At 39.5% G+C, this 20,981-nt stretch overlaps 2 protein-coding genes across 6 annotated transcripts in view; one reads left to right on the forward strand and one right to left on the reverse strand.

Annotated features, from left to right (window-relative positions):
• Positions 1 to 9,900, reverse strand: BTD (biotinidase). Of its 5 annotated transcripts, none has more exons than XM_086852663.1 (5): positions 9,776 to 9,900; positions 8,869 to 8,951; positions 5,414 to 5,648; positions 3,708 to 3,857; positions 1 to 2,325 (listed from the first exon to the last, which is right to left on the reverse strand). In XM_086852663.1, exons 3-5 carry the CDS (start codon positions 5,642 to 5,644, stop codon positions 1,141 to 1,143), a joined length of 1,566 nt encoding a protein of 521 aa, XP_086708789.1. In that variant the 5' UTR covers positions 5,645 to 5,648; positions 8,869 to 8,951; positions 9,776 to 9,900; the 3' UTR covers positions 1 to 1,140. The 5 variants fall into 5 exon arrangements, with proteins under 5 accessions (XP_086708789.1, XP_086708799.1, XP_086708820.1 ...); XM_086852673.1 differs by having other exon boundaries at positions 9,788 to 9,832; XM_086852694.1 differs by having other exon boundaries at positions 5,414 to 5,583; positions 9,776 to 9,819.
• The window catches only part of HACL1 (2-hydroxyacyl-CoA lyase 1), a 21,533-nt gene continuing 10,399 nt past the window's right edge, over positions 9,848 to 20,981 (forward strand). The window contains exons 1-8 of the mRNA XM_023919182.2: positions 9,848 to 10,066; positions 11,011 to 11,115; positions 14,748 to 14,788; positions 15,332 to 15,412; positions 18,087 to 18,159; positions 18,682 to 18,759; positions 19,783 to 19,877; positions 20,276 to 20,388. Of these exons, the coding sequence (XP_023774950.2) occupies positions 10,010 to 10,066; positions 11,011 to 11,115; positions 14,748 to 14,788; positions 15,332 to 15,412; positions 18,087 to 18,159; positions 18,682 to 18,759; positions 19,783 to 19,877; positions 20,276 to 20,388 (643 nt within the window). The 5' untranslated portion in view covers positions 9,848 to 10,009. The remainder of the gene's footprint in view (positions 10,067 to 11,010; positions 11,116 to 14,747; positions 14,789 to 15,331; positions 15,413 to 18,086; positions 18,160 to 18,681; positions 18,760 to 19,782; positions 19,878 to 20,275; positions 20,389 to 20,981) is intronic.

Consider the following 20,981-nt stretch of genomic DNA (forward strand, 5'->3'; position numbering starts at 1 on the left):
TCACCAAAGGAACAGTTGTGTTTATTCCATTACTCAACAGCCATTACCCAGATGAAGTCATAATAGCCAGTAAGACCCCATAAAATTATAATGCTTGAGAATACATTAACTTGTCTGAATTTAACTCCAAATTAATAACCTTTGAATACTCTCTTCCCAACTTCTTCACTGCAGTAGAACAGCTATAGCACTTAATCTAGTTATTACTCTGGAAAAAAATGTGTGTTTTACTCAGCAGCACAAACCTGCCATCTGGCACATGAAGCACTGATGCAAAATCCTTGCTGCCCCACAGCTTATTATGTGCTTTTCATAACTCCTCTTGAATAAATTCATCAACAACATGTAAGATGTTTTAAAGTCAAAACAGTCTTAAAATGACTCTTTTAAATCTCTTTTCAACAGGGAAAGTTAAAGTACTCAGACAGTACATAATATGGCCACTGATATTCAATGCTGATGTTTTCTTTAAACATAATTTCTTGTGAATTGTGTCTTGCTGCAGTCTAGGTTTTCAGAGTCATTAGCTGTTCTGTAGATGTTTACAGCCGTAACATTCAGTTAAATGGGTAACAGGACTACAGATACCTGAGTGGGCAGTCAGTGGTAAGGATTTCAGCTGGGAGTTTTTGACTCTAAGTAAGAAAACCAGTCATGGGACCCTAATCAGAACCTCAGCACATAAATGCTATATGTCTGTATACCTACATGTTTTTGTGCATGTTATGCACAATATTTGTGTCTTCCTTCCTTTGTTTTGTTTTGGGTTTTTTTTTCTTGCAATAGTTTTCCATTCCATTAATTTCCATACTCCCAGCCAGGACCCTCAAAAACCAAAGGATTCAATTAAAAGTAATAAATTCAGTTGAAATGAGAAGTGTTATTTTCTGGTATAAAACATCTCAGCAGATCACAGCAAGCCTTTACCTTTGCAAGGAAGTTCTTTCACTCCTGGTAGGACATCAGCTACCATGGTACAGACTGTACTTACAGCCATTATTTCAAATGTGGGACCTAATCAGGCAGTGATGGGACAAACACACCTGAACCTCTAGGAAATATGGATATCCAACAATTTCTGTTAAGACACATACTCTGAACATACGGGCAGTTGTTTTCTGAGTCAGTCAAATATCTGTGCTAGTCCTTCTCATACCATCGCCCATAGAGAGCAGCTGTCAGGAGGCCAGACGATGTTCTATTTTTGCTGAGGAAATAGTGGTTGTTTTTCCAGCCCATGTGATCAGCAAAGTCCAGGGTAATACCAGATGTCAGCAGCAAAGGAAAGATGTAAGGGGTGCTCATATTTCCCCATAGCTGGAAATCTATGAGAGCAGTGGCATCTGTGACCTCCTGTCCACAAGTGCTGAAGCTGAGACCACCACACTTCACCAAGGCACAGGCCTGGACATAGTATGTGCCATGTACTGTATGGAGCCCATCAAAAACTCCCAAAGCATATAATTCATCAGTTGAAACAGCTCTCCGGTAGTTTAAGTAACAACAAAGGGTATTGGCACAAACCTGGAGCTCTCCTTCTTCCCCCCATACAGGAACAAAAGTGAAGTTGTCATACATCATTTCTGCATAAAAGGAAGGAGGTGACTGTCCCTTTCCTTTCTCAGATACTCTGCCAGGAGTCTCTTCTTGCTCCTTAAAGCAAACTTCATCATCCAGTGAGGTGCTTGTAGAAGTCCTACATGAGTCATGTAAGTTCTCTCTAAGTCTTTCATTATTCTCTAAATTTGTTTTATAATCTGCAGTAATCACAGGAATTTCTGCTACTATGAGCTTGCCACCGTAACTTTCCATGTTGTGGTAGATGAATGATTTGACTGGAGTGTATATGCCACTCCCTGTCATGCCCAAGGTAGGGTGGTGGATGTTGGCTGCTAAAATATTGACATTGAAAGCTGTTGCAAAAGCTTGTTGAAACTCTACAGCAGACAAAAGTGGGAGCTGGTTCATCCAGGCAGTTGGATAAACAATTTGCTTCAAATTGTATTGTCTGATGAGGTTCACAGCAGGCTCAAAAAAGAGTATATCAAAGCAAGTGAACATGCCAAACTTGCCAGCAAAAGGGGTGTCAAAGAATGCGTAGTCTGGCTCTGGAGGGGTGTCAAAAGCGTACTCGAAGTACAGATTGTGTTTGCGATACGTGGCCAGCAGCGTTCCGTCCGCGGCAAACGCCACGTTGGTGTTGAACTGGTACCTCCCGTCCGACGGGCACTGCGGATCCGAGCGCTCACACGGCTGCTTGGTCCCTAAATTGGCCACAAGGAATATCTTGTTCTTCAGAGCCATGCAGCTCAGGCGCTGAACAACCTGGAAAACAGCAGGGAGAAATGTGAGTGCTTCAGAATGTGGTGGAGTAAGTTTTACTTAAGCGCCTGTGACTTAATACTTTCCAAATTATTATTTTGGAAGTTCAAAATTGAACATATTTAACCATATCCGTAAAATTTAAAAGCACTGATGATTTTGTGACAAAAGCTATTTGGACCAGTAGCTTTGTAGGCAGAAAGGTATTTCAGATGTTTCTTTTAAAACAACTCTGAAAAAAAGATTGTCTGAGTTTTATTTCCTCAGAAGGAAGGAAGTAAATAAATCTATTCCAAGGGTGTTTATTTTTAGAAACTTGTGACTTGTAGGAGCACCAATGGCTTTAAAACACCGTATGTCAACTGAAAGCTTTGCCAAGGAACACAACTGATCTGTGTGTGCCTTTAGAACAGCAAGTGTCTAATAATGATCATCTGCACCTGGATGTTTCTACTATAAATCTTTAAAAAGCAATTACTACCTACGACTTAGAGAAGCAGAGATGGAAAGGGATAGACCTTGTGTATTACAGCAAATAAACAGAAAACATTTCAGACCATAGTATTACTGGGCTATTTCTTCCCTAACACAGAGTGCTGTACCAAAGACTGACATTACTGCAATCTCCAAACAGCATCTGAATGGCAAACTAAGTTCTTGCTTGCTTGGCCATGATCATTGCTAACCAAGATTCACAGGCCAAAACAGATCATTGTTTACAACTGCGATTCATGTTCACACACAAATCCTGCTCACTAGGTACGGGCACGATTTCTTTCATTATACTGAGTACTGGAAGAATTAGCAGTCTGTATTTACTGAGCATGGTTATTTTCAGGTCACGTCCAGAGCAGTGAATGACAGTACTATTTCTGTAACAGCCAGGTCATATCTTATGCAATCACCTTTGGTACGTGTCAAGCTGTGATTTCTATTATGTTGCAGCAGGTAAGTCCTGTTACTTGTGCTAATCATTCGGCAATTATTGCTGAGTCAGAATGCTGTGATGGCATTAAGTCATTAAAGCTGAGTAATGAGAATGCACCAAAAGGGAAGATACTACTGTGGTTTTATATAAAACAATGTTGTTCAAACTAAAACCACACACAATGGCTCTTACAAGAGAGGAATTACCATTTCAGAGGCTGGGGAGGAGGAGATGACAAATCCACATGGTTCATACACAACTGATCTCCTCACACGTATGTGTGAAACCCTCCTCTGCTAAGAATGAAACTGGCAGAGCTTGAGCATCCATGAAAACAGAATCTGGTACTAGGAGTTGTTAAACTTCTTGCTTACTTCCTTAAGCAAACCAACTTGAACTGTTTCCCACTTGGAGCGTTCAGTTATCCCACCCATGCTGGCATCCCCCCTATGTTTACCTCTGTGTCATTGAACAAATAGGGCTCTCTGCAGGGATTCCACCTCCCAGAGTGGGAATGCGGAATGAAATCCAAGTAAGGGTAAATGGAGCTTCTGGTGAAGTTGAAGCCATGGATTCCATCCTCAGGAAAAACAATGATCTGTGCCCCCTGTATGTAAAACACAGACATGTTTTGGAGGCAAAGCAAAGGAAAAGGGGGATCTTGTGGGTTAAAAGAGCTAAAGAAAGTTAAGGATAATCCAATTATGTTTTGCCAGTAATGTTGCTTGAAGATGTCTTTTCTTCAACTTCATAGTAGGTATAACTATGTAGTAGGTGTGTAACTATGTGTATAAAAGAAAAACTTATTTAACCTGACACATACCTTTCTCTTGAAAAGTAATTTGACATTATTTCAAGCTCATGCAAATGAAAGCATACCGCCTCCGATTTCTTACCAAAGGTATTCTCCCTTCACACAAGTCATGAGAATGTCATCATTCAGGTTAAAGACTGATGATGTTAAAATGTGTCTTAATTTTTTTATCAGAATTATGCTATTTGCAGATACGTTTTGTCAAAGGTGCAGCATCACTTAATTAGTTAGGTATTGGATGATCTACAACTCACTGAATTTTTCCAAAGCAAATACAGACTGACAGACATACACATGAAGAGACTTCTCTAAATCCCATTTCAGTATAGGGTTGGACAGGTTACTGGGAGTGCTCATTTCAGAAACAGCTTCACTGTGGAAGCAGTGCACAGTCTGGTAGAAATGAGAGGCTCTGCCTGAAGTTCAAGGAGATCTGAATTGTTCCTAAAAATGAGGTGGACTCTTCTTAAATCAGACCCAGCACCAGCCACCCAAATTCCTGTTAGTTTTCAAAAGTCAGCTCCAATGTATTATCTATGCAATGGTTTTGGGATAATTTACGTGTCTTGGGTGCAGGGCTGAATAAGAATTGCCATTATGCTTCTGCCCTATCATCTGAACTTCTCAAAAAAAAATAAAAAAAATCATGTTTTCAAATTATATAAAAACAGTAATTATTCTGTCCTAGAACAACAGATCTCTGAAAATTGCAACTCAGTTCTTCCTCGTGTAGGACCAGTAACACTTGCTTCCTGTCACTAGAACCAGCTGGGGTTTTCTTGGGAGGGGAGGAATGAGGGCAACACATAAGAACAGCTGGCAATACTAGTCTAAATATATTTAGACTGAGAACCATTCCATGGTGGGTAGGAGAAAGGAATGGAAAACTTTAGTTCCACAAAGTTGTTAAAAGCGGAACATTAATTTCCAAAGCATTTGACTTCCTTAGTTTTTAGAAACATTCAGGAATTTCCATTGAGAGCACTGGAATAAGACCAAACCCAAGACAGCTGCCAGCAAGACAAACCTTCAAGGAAACGCTTCTATTTAAGAAAACAGAAAGGAGCTAGGTATTCAGACCAAAATAGAAAATTAATTTCCCTATACTAAATAACGATGGGTGTGTTTTTCCAAGCTTGGAATAGCCTGAGTCAGGCGGGATGCAAATTGGCCTGATTCTTTTTCAGAGCTGCTGGCAGGTCAGATCGTCTGAGAGCCCAGACCATAGTTACAGATATAAACACAGCTTTAGTTGCCTGGGAACATAAATGTGAAAAATTATCTTCAAACAGCACTTCCTCTATATATACCCAGGGCACACAGGAGTGCTGCCTGGAGCTGGGCCGTACCTGCCTGGCAGCAGCCAGCACTTGCTGCTCATAGATGTCGAGGTTCCTGCCCATGAGCTCCAGCGCGGAGCGTCGCTCCACCAGCGCCGCCGGCGTCGGGCTCAGGATGGACTCATGCTCGTACACGGCCGCCACGTAGTGCCCCTCCCTCCTCACTCTTCCTGAGACCACTTGATAGAAGAGAAGGCAGATGGGCAGCTTCCAGCACAGAGCCACCATGGTGAACCCCATAAATCTAAAGGGGAAAAAAACCCGGACAGGTGGGGTGGGGGAACTTGAGCAAAATATCATGTCAGGAATTTAAATTTACAATTAAGTGTGCATGGTAACTGAGGCTCTCAGCAGTGTGGTGCTTTTAGGTTCCTGAATGACCATTGTGCATTGTTTCTAAATCCATCTACGCTGGTGCTTTAAACAACTGTGTCCTCTTTAAAAGCATTTAAGCGTCGTATATAGCTCAACTGATCTCCTTGCTTGGTTTCCATTTATAATTAATATTCATTTATAGATTATTTCACCCTATATCAAAGCATCTTTGAGAAAAGTTTAAAGCAGCTCTCAAATTTGCAGGTCCTCCACCATTCAGTGATGGGAGATATATTTAAAAGTAGCATTTCCTAAAATTACTTGGAGAGTGTATTTAGCAATCAAGCAGAAATAGGACTTATTTTATCAACATTGAAAGACAATTGCCAAGTGAATTACACTAGACACTACTTCTGCATCTATCTATCATGAAAATGCTTCCCCTAATGGATTATGAATTTACTGTATTCCAACTTCACATATGAAATAGGCAAATATTTCTCCTACAGTGCAGCTTTTTTGAACATTTATAAAAATGTTGAGTGCAATTCAGATCCGCATTCCTCCCACGCAACGCAGACAGGTAACGTCAAAAATCCTTTCATAGTAATACAAATAAATAAGAAAGCTATACAAAATGGAGAAAAATTGCATTAGTTGGCTTTTCTTACAAAAAAGCGATGCATTATTGAATCAGGAAGGCTGGGGCATTTTCTGCACTATGGGCTCCCCATGTAACCTTTTGACTTCCCAAGTTAGGAAAGGACTTAGAACAAAGACTGATGCAGTCAATGATTGTGCAACACTTCAGAAAGACTGCAGAAATGCCTTTTTATTCAGAATTATTCTCACAACATGAGAATTCTGTATTTGTCACCACAGTGTCACTAGTATCATTAAGGAATTAAATCTTGAGTATCAGTGAAGTTGAAAAATCATGCAGGAGAGACCTAGTGGTGCTATATATTGATGGCTCTAAGTTCAGTTACTGACTTTTTAATTGTATTTGCTTTCTGGGAACTTGTATCTGAGAAAAAAAAAAAAGTGTTCCAAACCTGTCTTAGTGCCCTTCAGTCTTTGTGATCTACAACTCCCTGAGTTTTTCCAAAGCAAGTAAAGACTGACAGACACATGCATGAAGAGACTTCTCTAAAGCCCATAAGAGTTCATTAGGAAAAAAAAAATCAATTCTAAACTAATCACAGTCTTATTTTTATTCATGTTCTATTAAATGTAGTTGTGTAGCCAAAAAGAGAATGTCTAAGAAGCTAACTAAAAATATCACTCTGCTTGAATTCCAGGATTAAAAGCAGCTAATAACAATCATCAATACTGCTTTTTTTTTACTCCTAAACACCAACTGCTTAGTACATAACAGTGAGCAAATGGAAAAAGCATTATGTAGGACAGCAAAATTATAACTTTGGTGCCCATGGTAGGCAGAATTGTTTGTTCAACTAAAGTCTTAACATGTAATAATAACACTTCTAAGGGTACAGGAGTAACTTAGCTGTTCAAATGCTGCTAAGCTCAACTACATATTCCTATTTCCTTGAGCTTTAATTAGCCAATGTGTCCATATGTACGTCCTCAAGGGTAAATTTATTTAAAGTGTGACAAAAACAGAATAAAACCTTGGCCTCTCTGCAATCAGATGGATTAAAGATACTGCATTTATATAAACAGTTTTGAAAAGTGATGTATGACAAGCTATCCTTGCTATTCTGCATGTTGAGGAAAACATTCAGTACTTTTTGGGGGTGATTTGGCAATGAATATCAAGAATGGAGGGGCCTCCTTGTCCTGTGCAGCTCAGCTTTGCAGTTGAAATACCAAAGCACATGTGAAGATATAAAGCAGTAGCAGAAGGAGGAAGTTCAGAGGTGAGAAACCTCTCACAGTTAAAGAACATCCTGAAAATAAACAAGGTGTGTTGCATTTCACTGGCAAAGCTATTTCTTGTCACCCCTTCAAAGCCAAAATGCCTATTTAGGGCAGGAATGAGTTCTAGTCAGCTGCTCCTTAATAAAGTTGTCAACTAAGATGTAATTAGAATTCATCATTACTAGTGATGGAAAAAGTTGAAGAGTTTCAGATCACTAGATAGAATTGCTATGCGTTAGAAAAACTGCCTTTTTTTAAAAAGCCAAACACACTGATAGAAAAAAATTAACAGGTAATGAGCCTCTACAAAAGGTTATATTTTACAAACCTGCTTGGAGAGGTCTTATTTTTCTACTACGTTTCATTTCCTGGTGGTCAGAAACACTCAAAGTACTAATCTTTTACTCATTTAGATGCACAAGAGGTTTAGTACTGAACATGCAACTACATAACCCTATCTGGCTGAACCTGGGGCAACTGAAATAACTAAAATAGTTCCTCTGAGTCCAACCCCGGGTTGTGATTACTGCTAGTCGTACAGATGATGGCTGAGCACTTGTGTGAGTGCTCCCTAAAGCCTTTCCCTTGTCTGACAGCTTGAACTCTGCTCTCTCATGGATTGCTTCTAACACACAGAGCCATGACAAGCCCCAAGGCTGGGCTTGGGTGTATTAAACTTTCCAGCCAAAATAAGGACACCAATAGGGTTTACTCAGCCCTTAGGCTGTTGAAATTCCAAATATGTCTCTGCCACACTATGGATGCATTTACTATTGGAAAGTGCCACACCATCTCATAAATCCTTTCCTTGAAGAGAAGTAAATTTGCTTAGGGTCTACAGAGCTGTCACCTCACTTGAGCCATGACTTTAAATTTCCATTACCTGAAATGCTTAACAATTTTATCTTTTTATGTCCCTTTCCTGTGATTTATGTGGTCCTTTGCCCAACAGACAGGCTTCAGCAGGATCATGTCACCCAAATACAAATATTTCATAGCAGTATTACTGTCATGGAGTCACAATATTCCAATTATAGTTCTACATAAAAAGACTGGTGTCCAGGTTTGGATGCCAAGGTTTCCCCCCAGTCACACTGCAAACTTTTCCTATTCACACTGCAGACTGTTCTATTCACCTTTTCAGAACCATCTGATCTCAGTTGTGAAATAAAGCATCCAGCCACTTGCTTTTTCAACAGCTTTGGAAACTTGTCTGTCACCTGCCACCACACCTGGATGTATACACAGAGAAAGACAACACATACCCTCCTTCTTCACACTTCTATGCTCAGAAGAATCCAACAGACCTTGAAATAACAGAGGCAGCACAGCGCTGGTCTGGGTCCTCCTGAGTGGTTAATAGCAAATGCATGTTAAGCTATGCCTACAATATAGTATAGTAACATAAGCAGCAACATAAACAGTAATAATAGTAACATAAGCAGTAATGACTACTAGGCAAATATTCAATTGGCTATGAAAAAATAAAGTGTTTTTTAGGCTGAATGATAACCACGGGTTGTGATGTTGCTGCCATTCTACTATACATTATACAACGTATTTTAAAAATACATAAAATATAGTGGAATTCATGGGGTTTTCTACTGATACCGCCTGTGTAGAGCTTTTATTTGCTGCATTATATTACAGTATTTTGTAATGTAGGTTTTGTGAAGGTTTTTTGTTATCTATGTGTTTTTGTCGTTTGGCGAGTGAGGGCGAATGGAGCGCTGCTATCGCTAAGTGGTTCGGCTGGACAAACCGAGAGCGGTGGCACGGACAAGCCCGAGCGTGGGGCAGGGACACGCTGCCACCCGTGTCCCCTCAGCGACACGTGCCGAGATGGGCAGAGCCGGACAAAGGGGCGTGCGCCATCCTTCTGCTGGGATTTTGGGAGGGTGTCTCGCACTCCTCTGGCGCTGCTCCTGGCGAGCGCCGGCGGCGGCCACCGCCACCTCACACAACCCCTGTACTTCGCCCCGCTCCGTGTTCGCCGCCTCAGACCGGCCCCACACAGCCGGACAGCTCGAGGGCGGCTGCCCCGGGTACCGCGCGGCCCTGCGGCTCACGGAGGCCAGCGGGGTCGGGGTCGGGGCCGGGGCCGGACCTGCAGCGACCCCGCCGTGCCCGCCCCGCACCCGGCCGGGCCCGTCCCGCTCCCGCCCCGCGCACCGCGAGCCTCACGCTGCAGGGCCTGCGCCTCGCGGCCTCTGATTGGCTGCCCGTTCTGGCCAATGGGAAGCTGTTCCGGTCCCCGCCCCGTGCCGCCCGCCAGTAGAGTGAGGGGTGGGTCTCTCGGGCCCGCCCTCTTCGCAGTCTGATTGGCCGACCCCACTGTCAGTCACTGCACGCGCCCTTCGCCCGGGGTGCCGGGTCGGCCGGTTCGAGGCGGGCGGCGGGGCCGACATGGAGGGCGAGTCGGTCAGCGGGGCGCAGCTCATCGCCCAGGCCCTCAGGGCGCAAGTAAGAGCGCGGGGGACCCGCGGGCCGGGACAGTCTGCAGCGACTGAATGTGCGCGGCCGGACCCAGCCCGACCGGCGCTGCCGCTCTCCCGGGGGCGGACGGAAAGGGCTCGTGGGAGGGAATGAGAGGAAGGGAGGGAGGTTCCACCGCACAGCCCCGGTGCCGCCGTGGGCTGCTGACCCCAGAGCGGCGTTCCCCAGGCTGACAGCGATTCCCTTCTGGAGAGAGCCTGCCCCCTCCCCGAGGCTGCCCCATTCCCGAGCTCAGCCGATCCCCCCGTTACCACCAGGCAATGCCGAGCAGTGTCTGCGGCTCTCCCGTGACAGCTGGATGTGCCTCCCGCGCCTCCTTCACAGTGACCAGCACTCCCTGTTGTCCCTGAACTCGAGATGCTGCAGGCCTGGCACGGGTCCTGCGAGAAGACTTTGCGTGTGGCCTGCGAAACATAGAAAAGTAGTTCAGTTGTAATCCAGATAAGCGTAGTCTTCTTTATCTCTGCGTTTCTGTGGGCACGATACTTTCCCAACCATTTTTGGGGGGCTTTTTGTCGTTGATTTTCTGTGAAAGTGTGAAAACAGAAGGCATTTTCAGAGTAGAGGAAGCTGACATACTGAGAATCAGGAAAGTGACATAGCAGACATGGCCCAGGTAAGAATTGCTCAGGAGAAAGCACTAAATGCACATTGACTGAGGCACTGAGCCATTGTCCCACTGCTTATAGACTCAAAATCCAGGGATTTCACAACCACAGAGGGCTGAGCAACAAATACCAGCTGATGCCAGCTCTGTTTGACAGTGACCTGTGAGCTTCTCTGTGACTATATATGTTAGACCTTAGTTTTAGACTGCCTGTGTAGTTAGCATGTCTGTGTTTGGCATGTGCTTATTAAAGCTGTCTTTTGGGAGAAAACAGTCTGACTTTTCCCAACATTTTTCTTTACAGAATATTGAATACATGTTTGGCATTGTTGGTATTCCAGTCACTGAAATTGCAGTTGCAGCCCAGGCGGTTGGAATAAAATATGTGGGAATGAGAAATGAACAAGCTGTAAGTATACATCTGTAGTGAGACCAATCCTTTCCTTAACTGTTTTACAGTGGAAAAAAACACAGTTTAAGTTTTCCTGGAAGAATGTGGTCTCTGAATTTTCCTTTAAAGAACTTACACAGGAGCAGCCACCGCTGTTTTGGAATCATGGAGAACATTGGTGCATTGAGTTGAGCGTTTCTTTGCACCCTTCTTTCCCCACTTCCCTTTTGAAGTGGTCCCTCCACTTCTGTTAAGGGAATTGCATCTTCTTTCATTTAAAATGTCATTCTCCAATAAGGGAGCAAGGATAGGAAAAAAAAATAACATAATTTAAAGACAGTATATGATAGAGAAGAAACAAATTATCAAAGTTATCTCCTTGAAGTGATACATTGTCAAATATCTACCAGGTTTTGAGATGCTCATCCAGGGCTTTTTGTTTTTCTGTAGCCCTCTATACACTCTATATGATAATATTGGAAAAATATTATCATTCTCACTCTAGTTGATGTTTTAGTTCTTTTTAGGACTTTATTACCTACTTCTTTACTTTTTTCCCCCCAGTCTATGTGGTTCTTAAGTGCCCAAAGAGGAAAGTTTTCCCGTTGATTGATAACTTGCTCTGACAATTTAAGTAATTATTGATATTTTTTTCCTTAGCTATGTTTTAAAAGCTCACAGAATAGCAAACTATAGAAAATGATAATGCTTCCAAGTGCTCAAAAATCAACCATGAACTTAGACTCTCTTATTTATGTCTATTTCAACTTTATTGTGTAGGTGTCAGAAATTAAGAGCCAAGCTCCTCAGCATTTGGGTGTTATGCTGCTGGTTCTGCATTTGTTTGGTTTCCCACAGTAGTAAGTCTTTAATCTCAGTAGTTTCTTGGGTGGTCTGAGGTTGAAGATAATAACCTTGGATTTATATGTCATTTTCAAGGGTTGCTGCACAAGATGGGGAGCTGGCTGATAGCTGCTGAATTGGTGGGAGAGGGACCAGCAGCTTTCCATACCTGATCTATAGCAGTTGCCAGTTTTCCTTAATTTATGCTGCTAATAACCTTTTGGATTGTCCCAGTCCTCACCAAAGTATTGTTAAAGTAGTTCTCCTAAATCAGGTGGTTGTGAGCTGCGTGCTCGTGCTGTCTAATCCTTACACTCTTATACTGGAATGTGAGAATTTAGAGGAATGCATGTCTCTATGGAAAATCTGTAACATATGAGAGAGGCAAATATATACAAACATGTTTAAAAGGTGTATTTGAGTCTTTGAAGAACTGGGAATTTGGCACAATCTTTATGTTTCAGTAGGCCATTGAGCAAATATTCTAGTTTTTGCTGTGATTACTAACATTATTAAAATTAATTTCCTCATGTGTGTCTGTAATTATCAGAGAAAATTGCTTTGCACTGCCAAATGAGATGCTGTTCTATTTATTACTCTTTACTAGATGAGGGAGACAAAAAACATTCTGCAGACAAATGATGAGTTGCTTTTGCTTAATGGAATAATAATAGCACAAAGACTGGTTTTAATGTCAAAATATCGGGATTTCTCTTCTTTGGGGAGTCAAAAAGGATGAATGAAGCTGCATCTTGTAGTGAGTTTTTGTTTGTTCTTTATCCTCAGTGAATAACAGAGTAATTTCTTGGCAAAGGAAAAGTTATATATAGTATATTCAAGATATACTCACTATATGCATGTCATAGTTTTAAAAGTCTCAGTTGTGTGGTCTGGCTGTGGGGGATATGTGTACAGCTGCCTCCTTTGTTGGTGAAAGCAGCTGTATATGATACATGGAAAATTGAGGGATTTTACTCCAGGGATTGAGTTTCTACCTCATTACTAGGCCAGATGTAGCAAAAGGATTTCCCTGTAAAAGTGGTAAAATTTTGATTAGTAGTGTTCATAGGAAATAGGGCCCATAAACAAGTTAAAACACAATAAAATCTCATGATGATGCAATAATCAAGCAATGTAGCTTTTGGTTGGCATCCTTATGTTATTCTGCCCAGGATGGTGGTGGAGTCACCATCCCTGGAGGTGTTGAAAATGACTGGACATGTCACTGAGCGCCATGGTCCAGTTGACAAGATGGTGATTGGTTAAAGGTTGGACTTAGTGAATATGGAGGTTTTTTCCAACCTTAATGATTCTGTGAAAAGCTTATAAAACTATTATATCAGACTATTATATTCTAACATCTCTTCTATTGCAGAATAGAAACACCTAATGAAAGCATGAAGCTAGAAGTAGCACTACCAATACCCATAAGCCAGTCTCCTGTGGCCTGTAACATAGCATAAGTTTGCCAGAAGCAATTCACCTGCATCCATATGCCCTTTGAACAGTGAAAACTGTGTTGCAACTTCACAGGGGCGTGCATTTTGTGTATCTGTCCTTTGGTAATTAGAGATTGCTGCAATTGTTTAGAAGACTGATGACCCAGATCAGTTCTAAACTTCAAAACCCCCTTTCCTATATGGTTATTTGTTAACAGCACACATTGTTTATGTAAGTTCTTAATCTTTAATAATAATTATCACTACACATTCAAAGCAATCTCTTGATATTTGTATTCCTAGTTAGTTGTGAGCATACAATATGCTGGGGTTGGTGCAGCTGTCAAGGGAATCAGGCTTGAGAATCCTTTAATAGTGGCAGCTGGAAACAAAAATGGGCATCTTATCACCAGAGTACTCAAGTATAACTAAAATCAAATCTCCACTCCATTTAAAAATGAAAGAGGCAGGTTCTAAGCCCAGAAGCTTACTTTAATAAATTACAAAATATTGCAAAATTAGTTGGTTTTTTTTGTCCATTATGTGTTAGAACTTGCTGATTTCACGGTAGGAGTATGAAAATATGAAAGAGTGGTCAATGTCACGTGTTAATTCTTGAGTTCTGTTGTCACCTGTAAACTTCTTGATCACATACTGTCTTTTTACTAGGTGAAATTTACATCCAAATAATATCACTACAGGGTTAGCTTAAAAACATACTCTGCAATGACAGTGCTGATGAGCTATGCCAACACATGTTGTAGATGTTTTGTGATTTTTATTCAAAACACAACTTGTCTTTAAATGTGTGGTACTGGAGTGAGAAGTATTTCAGCAGCTCAGCTTGTAAAAGACAATCCCACATAATCTAATTATTCTCTCCAATGTGAGATTTCAACCTTTTGCTTGGTTTCTGAATATACAGAATATATTTCAGTATTTCTGAAATACAATTCAGAATGGCTGCATTTTTGCTTGTTGTCTTTATCTTGCAAGCCCCTCTTCCATGTTCATCCAGAAGGCAGTGGAAAGCAGAAGTTTCATGTTTTGTTCTGGTTTCAGTTGGGTTTTTTAATCTGGTTGATTTCAAATCCCAAATAATCCTAATGTAATATCCGGTAACAACAGGAGCCTGAAATGTGGAGAGAAGTAGAGAAGAGTCTGGAGACTTTTCACATTAGTCCTCATGGACACTTCTTATAATGGAAATGGAAAAATGGAACTTTTACTTATATTTAAGCTCTTATAGTCAGGAAAGAATCTGTACCTGCTTATTTTCAGTATTATTGTTGAAAATTATGTACAAAATATCATTAAATGTATACATAATAATAACAACAGTATCACTAACTGCAGTATTTTCAACAGGCCTGTTATGCTGCATCTGCTGTTGGATATTTGACTGGCAGGTATGTAAAGAGTGTGCAAAGCTGTTTAGAAATGCTTACTAGTTATGAATTGCCATTTTTTATCTCAGCACCTGGAATAACAAGTGTCTCTGCCTGAATTAAATTTCAGTAAAATTTGTGTTGAATCAGATGCACTTCCAGCGTGAGCTTTCTTCATTGGTAGCTGCAGATAAAGTGCAGTTGAGAAAACTGCAAACATGATTGCATATAAATGTTAGATGGTGGAGCAAATGTGATACAAGAAGTCAGGAGCTGTGTTAGGATAAGCCTGTGTATATTGCCTACCTCTGTGTGGGTGGCACCTAATTGTTCACTTGCCTTTCTAGTTGGATTGATGCAGCATCACAGTTTCTGATTTCCATGTCTGTCTTTAGTTATGCATACAAATTCCTAGCTGTTCATGAGTTTTGGTGACATGAGTAAAAATTTAATAGTCTATATTTCAGCACCTTACTAATTTTTGTTGATTATTTATTTGGTGTTCTCTGTGCTCACTTTCCTTTTCTCTCTTCCTCTTTTTTTGTTTTTGTATTTTCTGTGTAGACCAGGAGTATGCCTTGTAGTGTCCGGTCCAGGTGTTTTACACACCCTTGGTGGGATGGCAAATGCAACCATTAACTGCTGGTAATTGAATTGCATTTTCCCTTTAAAATTCCAATAATTGTGTGTTGTTACTTGTTTTAGATGTTGAGCTCCATGGTATTTAGTATTTTAATATTTTTTCCCCTTTCGTGTGGATAACCAGAAAGGAATTCTTCCTTTATCAACATTAAAATTAATTTAATTACAATTTTTGTATTCTCATGGATAAAATTCTTGGTTTTGTCCTATCCCATTGTGCATATTTAGAAAAATCTATCTGTACAGCTGGTTGTATGGATGTATTTGAAAATGAAGTCAGTATTAGCCTGTAATGCTTTCATGATCATGAAGATCACCCTAAAGGTGTTTCCTAAATTTAAATTCATACTGCCTTTGAATTACCGTATTTCATACGTAAATAAATTGTCAACTGCATTGTTGTAAAATCCCTATTTCCTCTCCACACATTTAGAGTATTAATTAAGTATTGAATTAAATGATGTGTAGAGAGAAAGTATTTACTTCTGAAAGCCTTGACTGAGATGTGCCAGCTTTGTCTGGTGTGCCACTGAAAGCTGTTCAGAAAGCTGTACCGAGGTATTTCGGGAAGAAGCTGTAGCAATACCGAGCAGATGTGTGCACAGAACAGAATGGGATCCAGACCAGCGTGATCTGAAACACTGAATTAGCAGTGGCTGATGGATGAGGGAAATTTGGTAATGAGAACGTTAACAGATCAAGTTTGACTTTTGAAAAAGGCCCTCTAGTGTTCAAATTCTTTTTTTAAAAAATGAGTTGCTGACTAAAGTTTTGCTGTCACTACTTGACCTTCAACTAAAAAAGGAAGATTATATTAAAACCTTGCTTTTGAACAGTCAGGAGTTTGGTTTGAAGAAGGAACTATGCATGTAATCTACTTATGGATTTCCAGGAGACATTATTGAGGGTAAACTGCATTTTTGAGAGTAAAACATTGTGATATATCGTGATAAAAATTACCTGCCATGCTGCTGCCTCCTTTCCGGTCTCATTCTGAGCAAGATTTTGTACCTCAGTCTGGCTATGACAATAAAATCAAAAGACAAGTGTGTGATAGTTGGTAAAATTTGGAGTAAACACAAGCATGCTGAAGTACCATGCTCTTTCCTTAAATGCAGGTATATTTTTTTTCAGTTTACTCAAGTTTTTCTCCGCAAATCCATAAAACTTACCGTTAGTTTATTATAGTCAAGGGTTCTTTCTGCCTCACTGATGTTTTTGCCTTGCTTTATAAGCACTGCTCTTCAAAATGTCTACAATATTGTGACAGTAGTACAATGATTTCCTTGAGGGAAAGACTTCTTTCTAGTTAGAATTACTTAAAACTTCAAGGACAGAACTAAATCTTTTCAAGATATAACTATTAGAGTTGGTTTTCTAAATAGTAGACCAGGTTTGTAATTGTATTTCATTATTGGGAAGTAGTAGTTGATTTTTCATTAAAATATTTAAATAAATTTGGAAAAGGCAAGTGAGAGGAACATAGGGTTTGTCACTGTCAAACAGTCTTGGATAGCAATAATCATTTTGCTGAGGGGAGAGAATAAACAGAATAAAATGTGTAGAGCAGTCACATAACATAACAATTTTTCCATAACAATTTTTCATAGTGATAAGATACAGCCTGAAGTTCTCATTTCATTGCACCAGGGGATTCAAACTGAGATTTTTGATTTATGGCAGAGAAATAGCCTGGTTATGAAGCTTGGATCTAGATACACATATCCGAAAGTGTTGTGGGTGATTAAATTTAGGGTTGTGCATAGAACACACTGCAAATATTTCTGCATGATACATTGTATAGATAAATGCAGTCAAAGGAAAGAATATCTGAAGAGAAATTGTTTAAGAGAAAAAGCTGAGAAAACTATTGACCCAATATTTCAATATAGTGCAGATGAATAAGGAGATCAATAAAACAACTTTCTTTGACTCAGCACTTAGAATTTCAAGGAGTTTGACCTACAATTTGAATAAAAGTCAGGTTTTCATTCACTGTAGGAAAATTACTTATTATATTTTGTGGAAATTACAATAAAAATGTACTCCTGTGGAATATATAACCCTCATTGCAAAGTAATACTGCCTTCCTTGCATAGATTTGAACAAATTTAAGTTCAGGACTGCTTGCAGGCATGTCAATTTTTTGTTGGTTTGGAGGTTTTTTTACTAAAAACAAAATGCAGGGAGTTGTTTTCTCAGCCAACTAACTTCTGTGTTCCAAATTGTATGCAAAGAAAATATAATCTTTTTGAAAAATTGTATCCTAGCTTGTTTCTTAGTTCTAGTGCTTGTGCATACTACAGTACCCTTTATAAACACACATCTTAGTACTTTTTGGACCAGTCAATACTTCTTGACTTCTTATTAGGTGTTGTCATTCCTTCTAACCACTATGTCACCCATATTATCAAACTTGAATGAAAATTGCCTGCAATGAGATTTGGTTTTAGAACTTCTGTGATGCAAGTCACTTAATATGGCCCAATTGTCCCAAAACTGGTGACCCAAACACTGCTGGGAAGACTACTACTGTCTGACATTCTGATATTTGGGATCCATTTCTGTATTCTGTATATATTTTTGTAGAGTTCTATGGATGCTATATATATATATATATATATATATATATACACTCATGGGGTTTTTTTGTATGTTTTTTAATGTACTTTTCTAGGCCTTTGATTGTGATTGGAGGTTCTTCTGACAGAAATCAGGAAACTATGGGAGCTTTCCAAGAATTCCCACAGGTACACACACATATAATTTTCTACAGGAAGATTTCAGTTAAATAATTCTTGTTACTTCATTATTATAGGAAAAGCAGTCCCAAACACTACCATTTCCTAACATATCTTATAATGCTGTTGATTTGCTCCATCTACTGGTTTAAAATTGACATTGTGGAAATACAGCAGACTGCCTGGAATGTCTTTGTCCCTACTCATATTGTAATTCATGCTCTGTTTTAGGTTTTCAGCTAGCTAAATAAATAACCTTTGTTTGTTCTGAGATGGACAAAAGCAAAATGTCCAAGAAAATAAACCAGTTTATGGGTGAGGAAAAAAAAACCCAACAAAATACTTAAGTACTCAGAGGAATGAGTATGATTTTGACTGCTTTCATCAGCTGCTACTGCATTTTTCTATGGGGAAGTTTCCACTTTATTGCTTTTCATCTGACATTTCTTTCATTCTTTTCATGTTGAAATGAGAAGGAAATGAGCAAATCACTTGGCTAAATCAATATAATGGTTATTTGCCTTTATTCAGGTTGAAGCTGGCAGGCTGTACAACAAACTCTCTGTCCGCCCAAGCAGCCTGGAAGTTATTTCTGCTGTTATTGAAAAGGTATGAAAAAATACAAAATTAACAACTGTCTCCTTTAAGTTTTGAGGGTTTATTTTTGTATAGTTGTGACTCTAAGTAATTTGCTCTGGCAGATAGGAGGTGATGGTTGATTGGGTAAATTAACAATTGGGGAGGTTCTGCCTTACAAACTATGCCATGGAATAGGCTAGAAATAGATCCTAGTCCAGTCTGGTGCTTACTGATCCCAGTAAGCAGTACTGGGTGGTGGTTTTTGTTAGCTTCAGAGAGAGCTGGAAAATTTTTATTACAAAAATGCTTTTAGGGAAAGATGCAATAATTAGAAATGTAATGCTTCAGCTGTTTTACCACTGTCATGTGAAGGAGATTCAGAGGGGGCAGTGGAGATGGTTGTGTTTGGGGTTTGAGTTTAGTTTTTGCTTTGGAGTTTTTTTTGAGAGTGAGAGAAAACACATCCTTATCTTAGTGCTTCAGAGAGGATTAGAGAAGTCTCTTGGTACTGCTCTAGCAGCCCTTCAGCCACGTCAGCCTAAATTCTGCATACAGTCACACTGTTTCCAGAAGTGCAAATTCAGCAGAGCATCTACCTGCAATAGAAGAGCTGGGATCAAAAGTAATAGGAAATGGAAGAATTTTTTATCTTGGTTTTACTCTGTTTGTGCTACTTTAAGTAGAATTCAGCATGAATGTTTAATTTTGTATCTCCAAACATAGCAGATGATAATGCAGTTGTCTCATTGCAAATTAAACAAAGAATTGAGAGTCTAATACTTTACATCAAATTGAGAGTTTAATACTGTATGTCTGCTGAAAGGCTTCAGCTGATATATTAGAGAAAGTATAAATGGCTGTCAGAACTTTATTTTTTTGGTGTAAATCAATCCATGGAAGCTTCCACTATGATCAATCAGCAAAATGTAGCTCTGCAGAAGAGAACTCTACAGAAGAGTTTTCTTTCTTTTTGGAATGCAAATATTTTTTTAATGTAAATATCTTTAAAATCCTGTCAAACAATGATTAAAACTGTGATTGTATGTTTCCTAGGCTGTAAGAACCAGTATGTATGGTCGTCCAGGTTCCTGCTATATTGACATACCCGGGGATTTTGTGAATCTTCAGGTGAATAAGAGCTCTGTCAAGTGCGTAAAGATTACGTTCATTATTTTTCAAATCACTGAACGAAAGAAAATGAATTTATAGGTTAATTTCATATTTTATTTTCCTAAAACAAGAAATTCAAGCCTCTGAATGTAACATTCCATCATAACATGATACAGATTACTGTTTGTAATGAAATGTTCAAAAAAGAATGAGTTAACATGGTAATATAATGATGTCACTGTAAATCTCTGAAACAACACTACCTACAAGGTTAAAGAAACAAGGAGGGAAAACTTCAAAGCCTGTTTTGAAAAAAATATTTCCTGTTCTAATAAATGCTGTAACATGCAATTTTGTGCTAAACAATAGGTTTTGTCTTTCAGCATTTCTTGTTTAGAATTTTTTAATGAGCCTCATTTATTTTGCTTGGCTTCAGGTACATGGAATGCTGTCTGCCACCTCCCATCAGCATGGCTGACCACTCTGCTGTATCCAAAGCAGCCTCTGTCATTGCTCTTTCCAAGCAGCCTCTGCTCATCATTGGCAAAGGTAGAATGCTTTGATGTAGCTTTGAACTGTGCACGTTCAGGACAAAAGCAGTGATTGCTTTTCCCGAGAAGAGTTACCCATCTTCTTTTTATCCAGACAAACCAACCAACCAAACAGTAGTACAAACACAAAATTCTTTGGAATTTAATGTTAAAATCTGCACTGGTTTTAGAATGTATTTTTCTGTTCTATAGTGGTTTACTTTTCATCTAGTTTAAAGAAAAATCAATTGTTAAAATACAAGTTTATGTAGAAAAAAATCAGATAACTGTTGTCTTAAATCCTAGAGCAAATACCAAGGGATCACTTCAGAAATTCTGAACTATTTCAGTTCTATTAAGTAAGTTATATTCTCTGTCTGATGCTCTGGCATATATAACAAGAATCAGAGTAAGCAAAGGTCATTTTTCTGTTGGTTCTTACTGAAAGTGGCAGCCTACCTGTGTGGGTATATACAACAACATAACAGGTGCTGCTGCTGTTGCTATTTTACAGACTTTTCATTGTACTTTGCCTTTTTAATCAATTCCTGGAGATAGAATATAATTATTTTCTGTGCTGGTTCACTTCTTTTGTGCCTCCTTGTGGAGTGT

The sequence above is a fragment of the Cyanistes caeruleus genome, chromosome 1 (genome assembly GCF_971803275.1).
Source record: "Cyanistes caeruleus chromosome 1, bCyaCae1.hap1.1, whole genome shotgun sequence".
Lineage (NCBI taxonomy): Eukaryota > Metazoa > Chordata > Aves > Passeriformes > Paridae > Cyanistes > Cyanistes caeruleus.

Excerpts from the sequence above, each read along its gene's own strand:
- BTD (XM_086852663.1), bottom strand. The coding sequence starts at position 5,644 with ATGGGGTTCACCATGGTGGCTCTGTGCTGGAAGCTGCCCATCTGCCTT. Across the intron at positions 3,858-5,413 it reads TGCTGGCTGCTGCCAGGCAG|GGGGCACAGATCATTGTTTT; the intron begins GTACGGCCCAGC and ends TTTTACATACAG. Across the intron at positions 2,326-3,707 it reads ATTTGTTCAATGACACAGAG|GTTGTTCAGCGCCTGAGCTG; the intron begins GTAAACATAGGG and ends GCTGTTTTCCAG.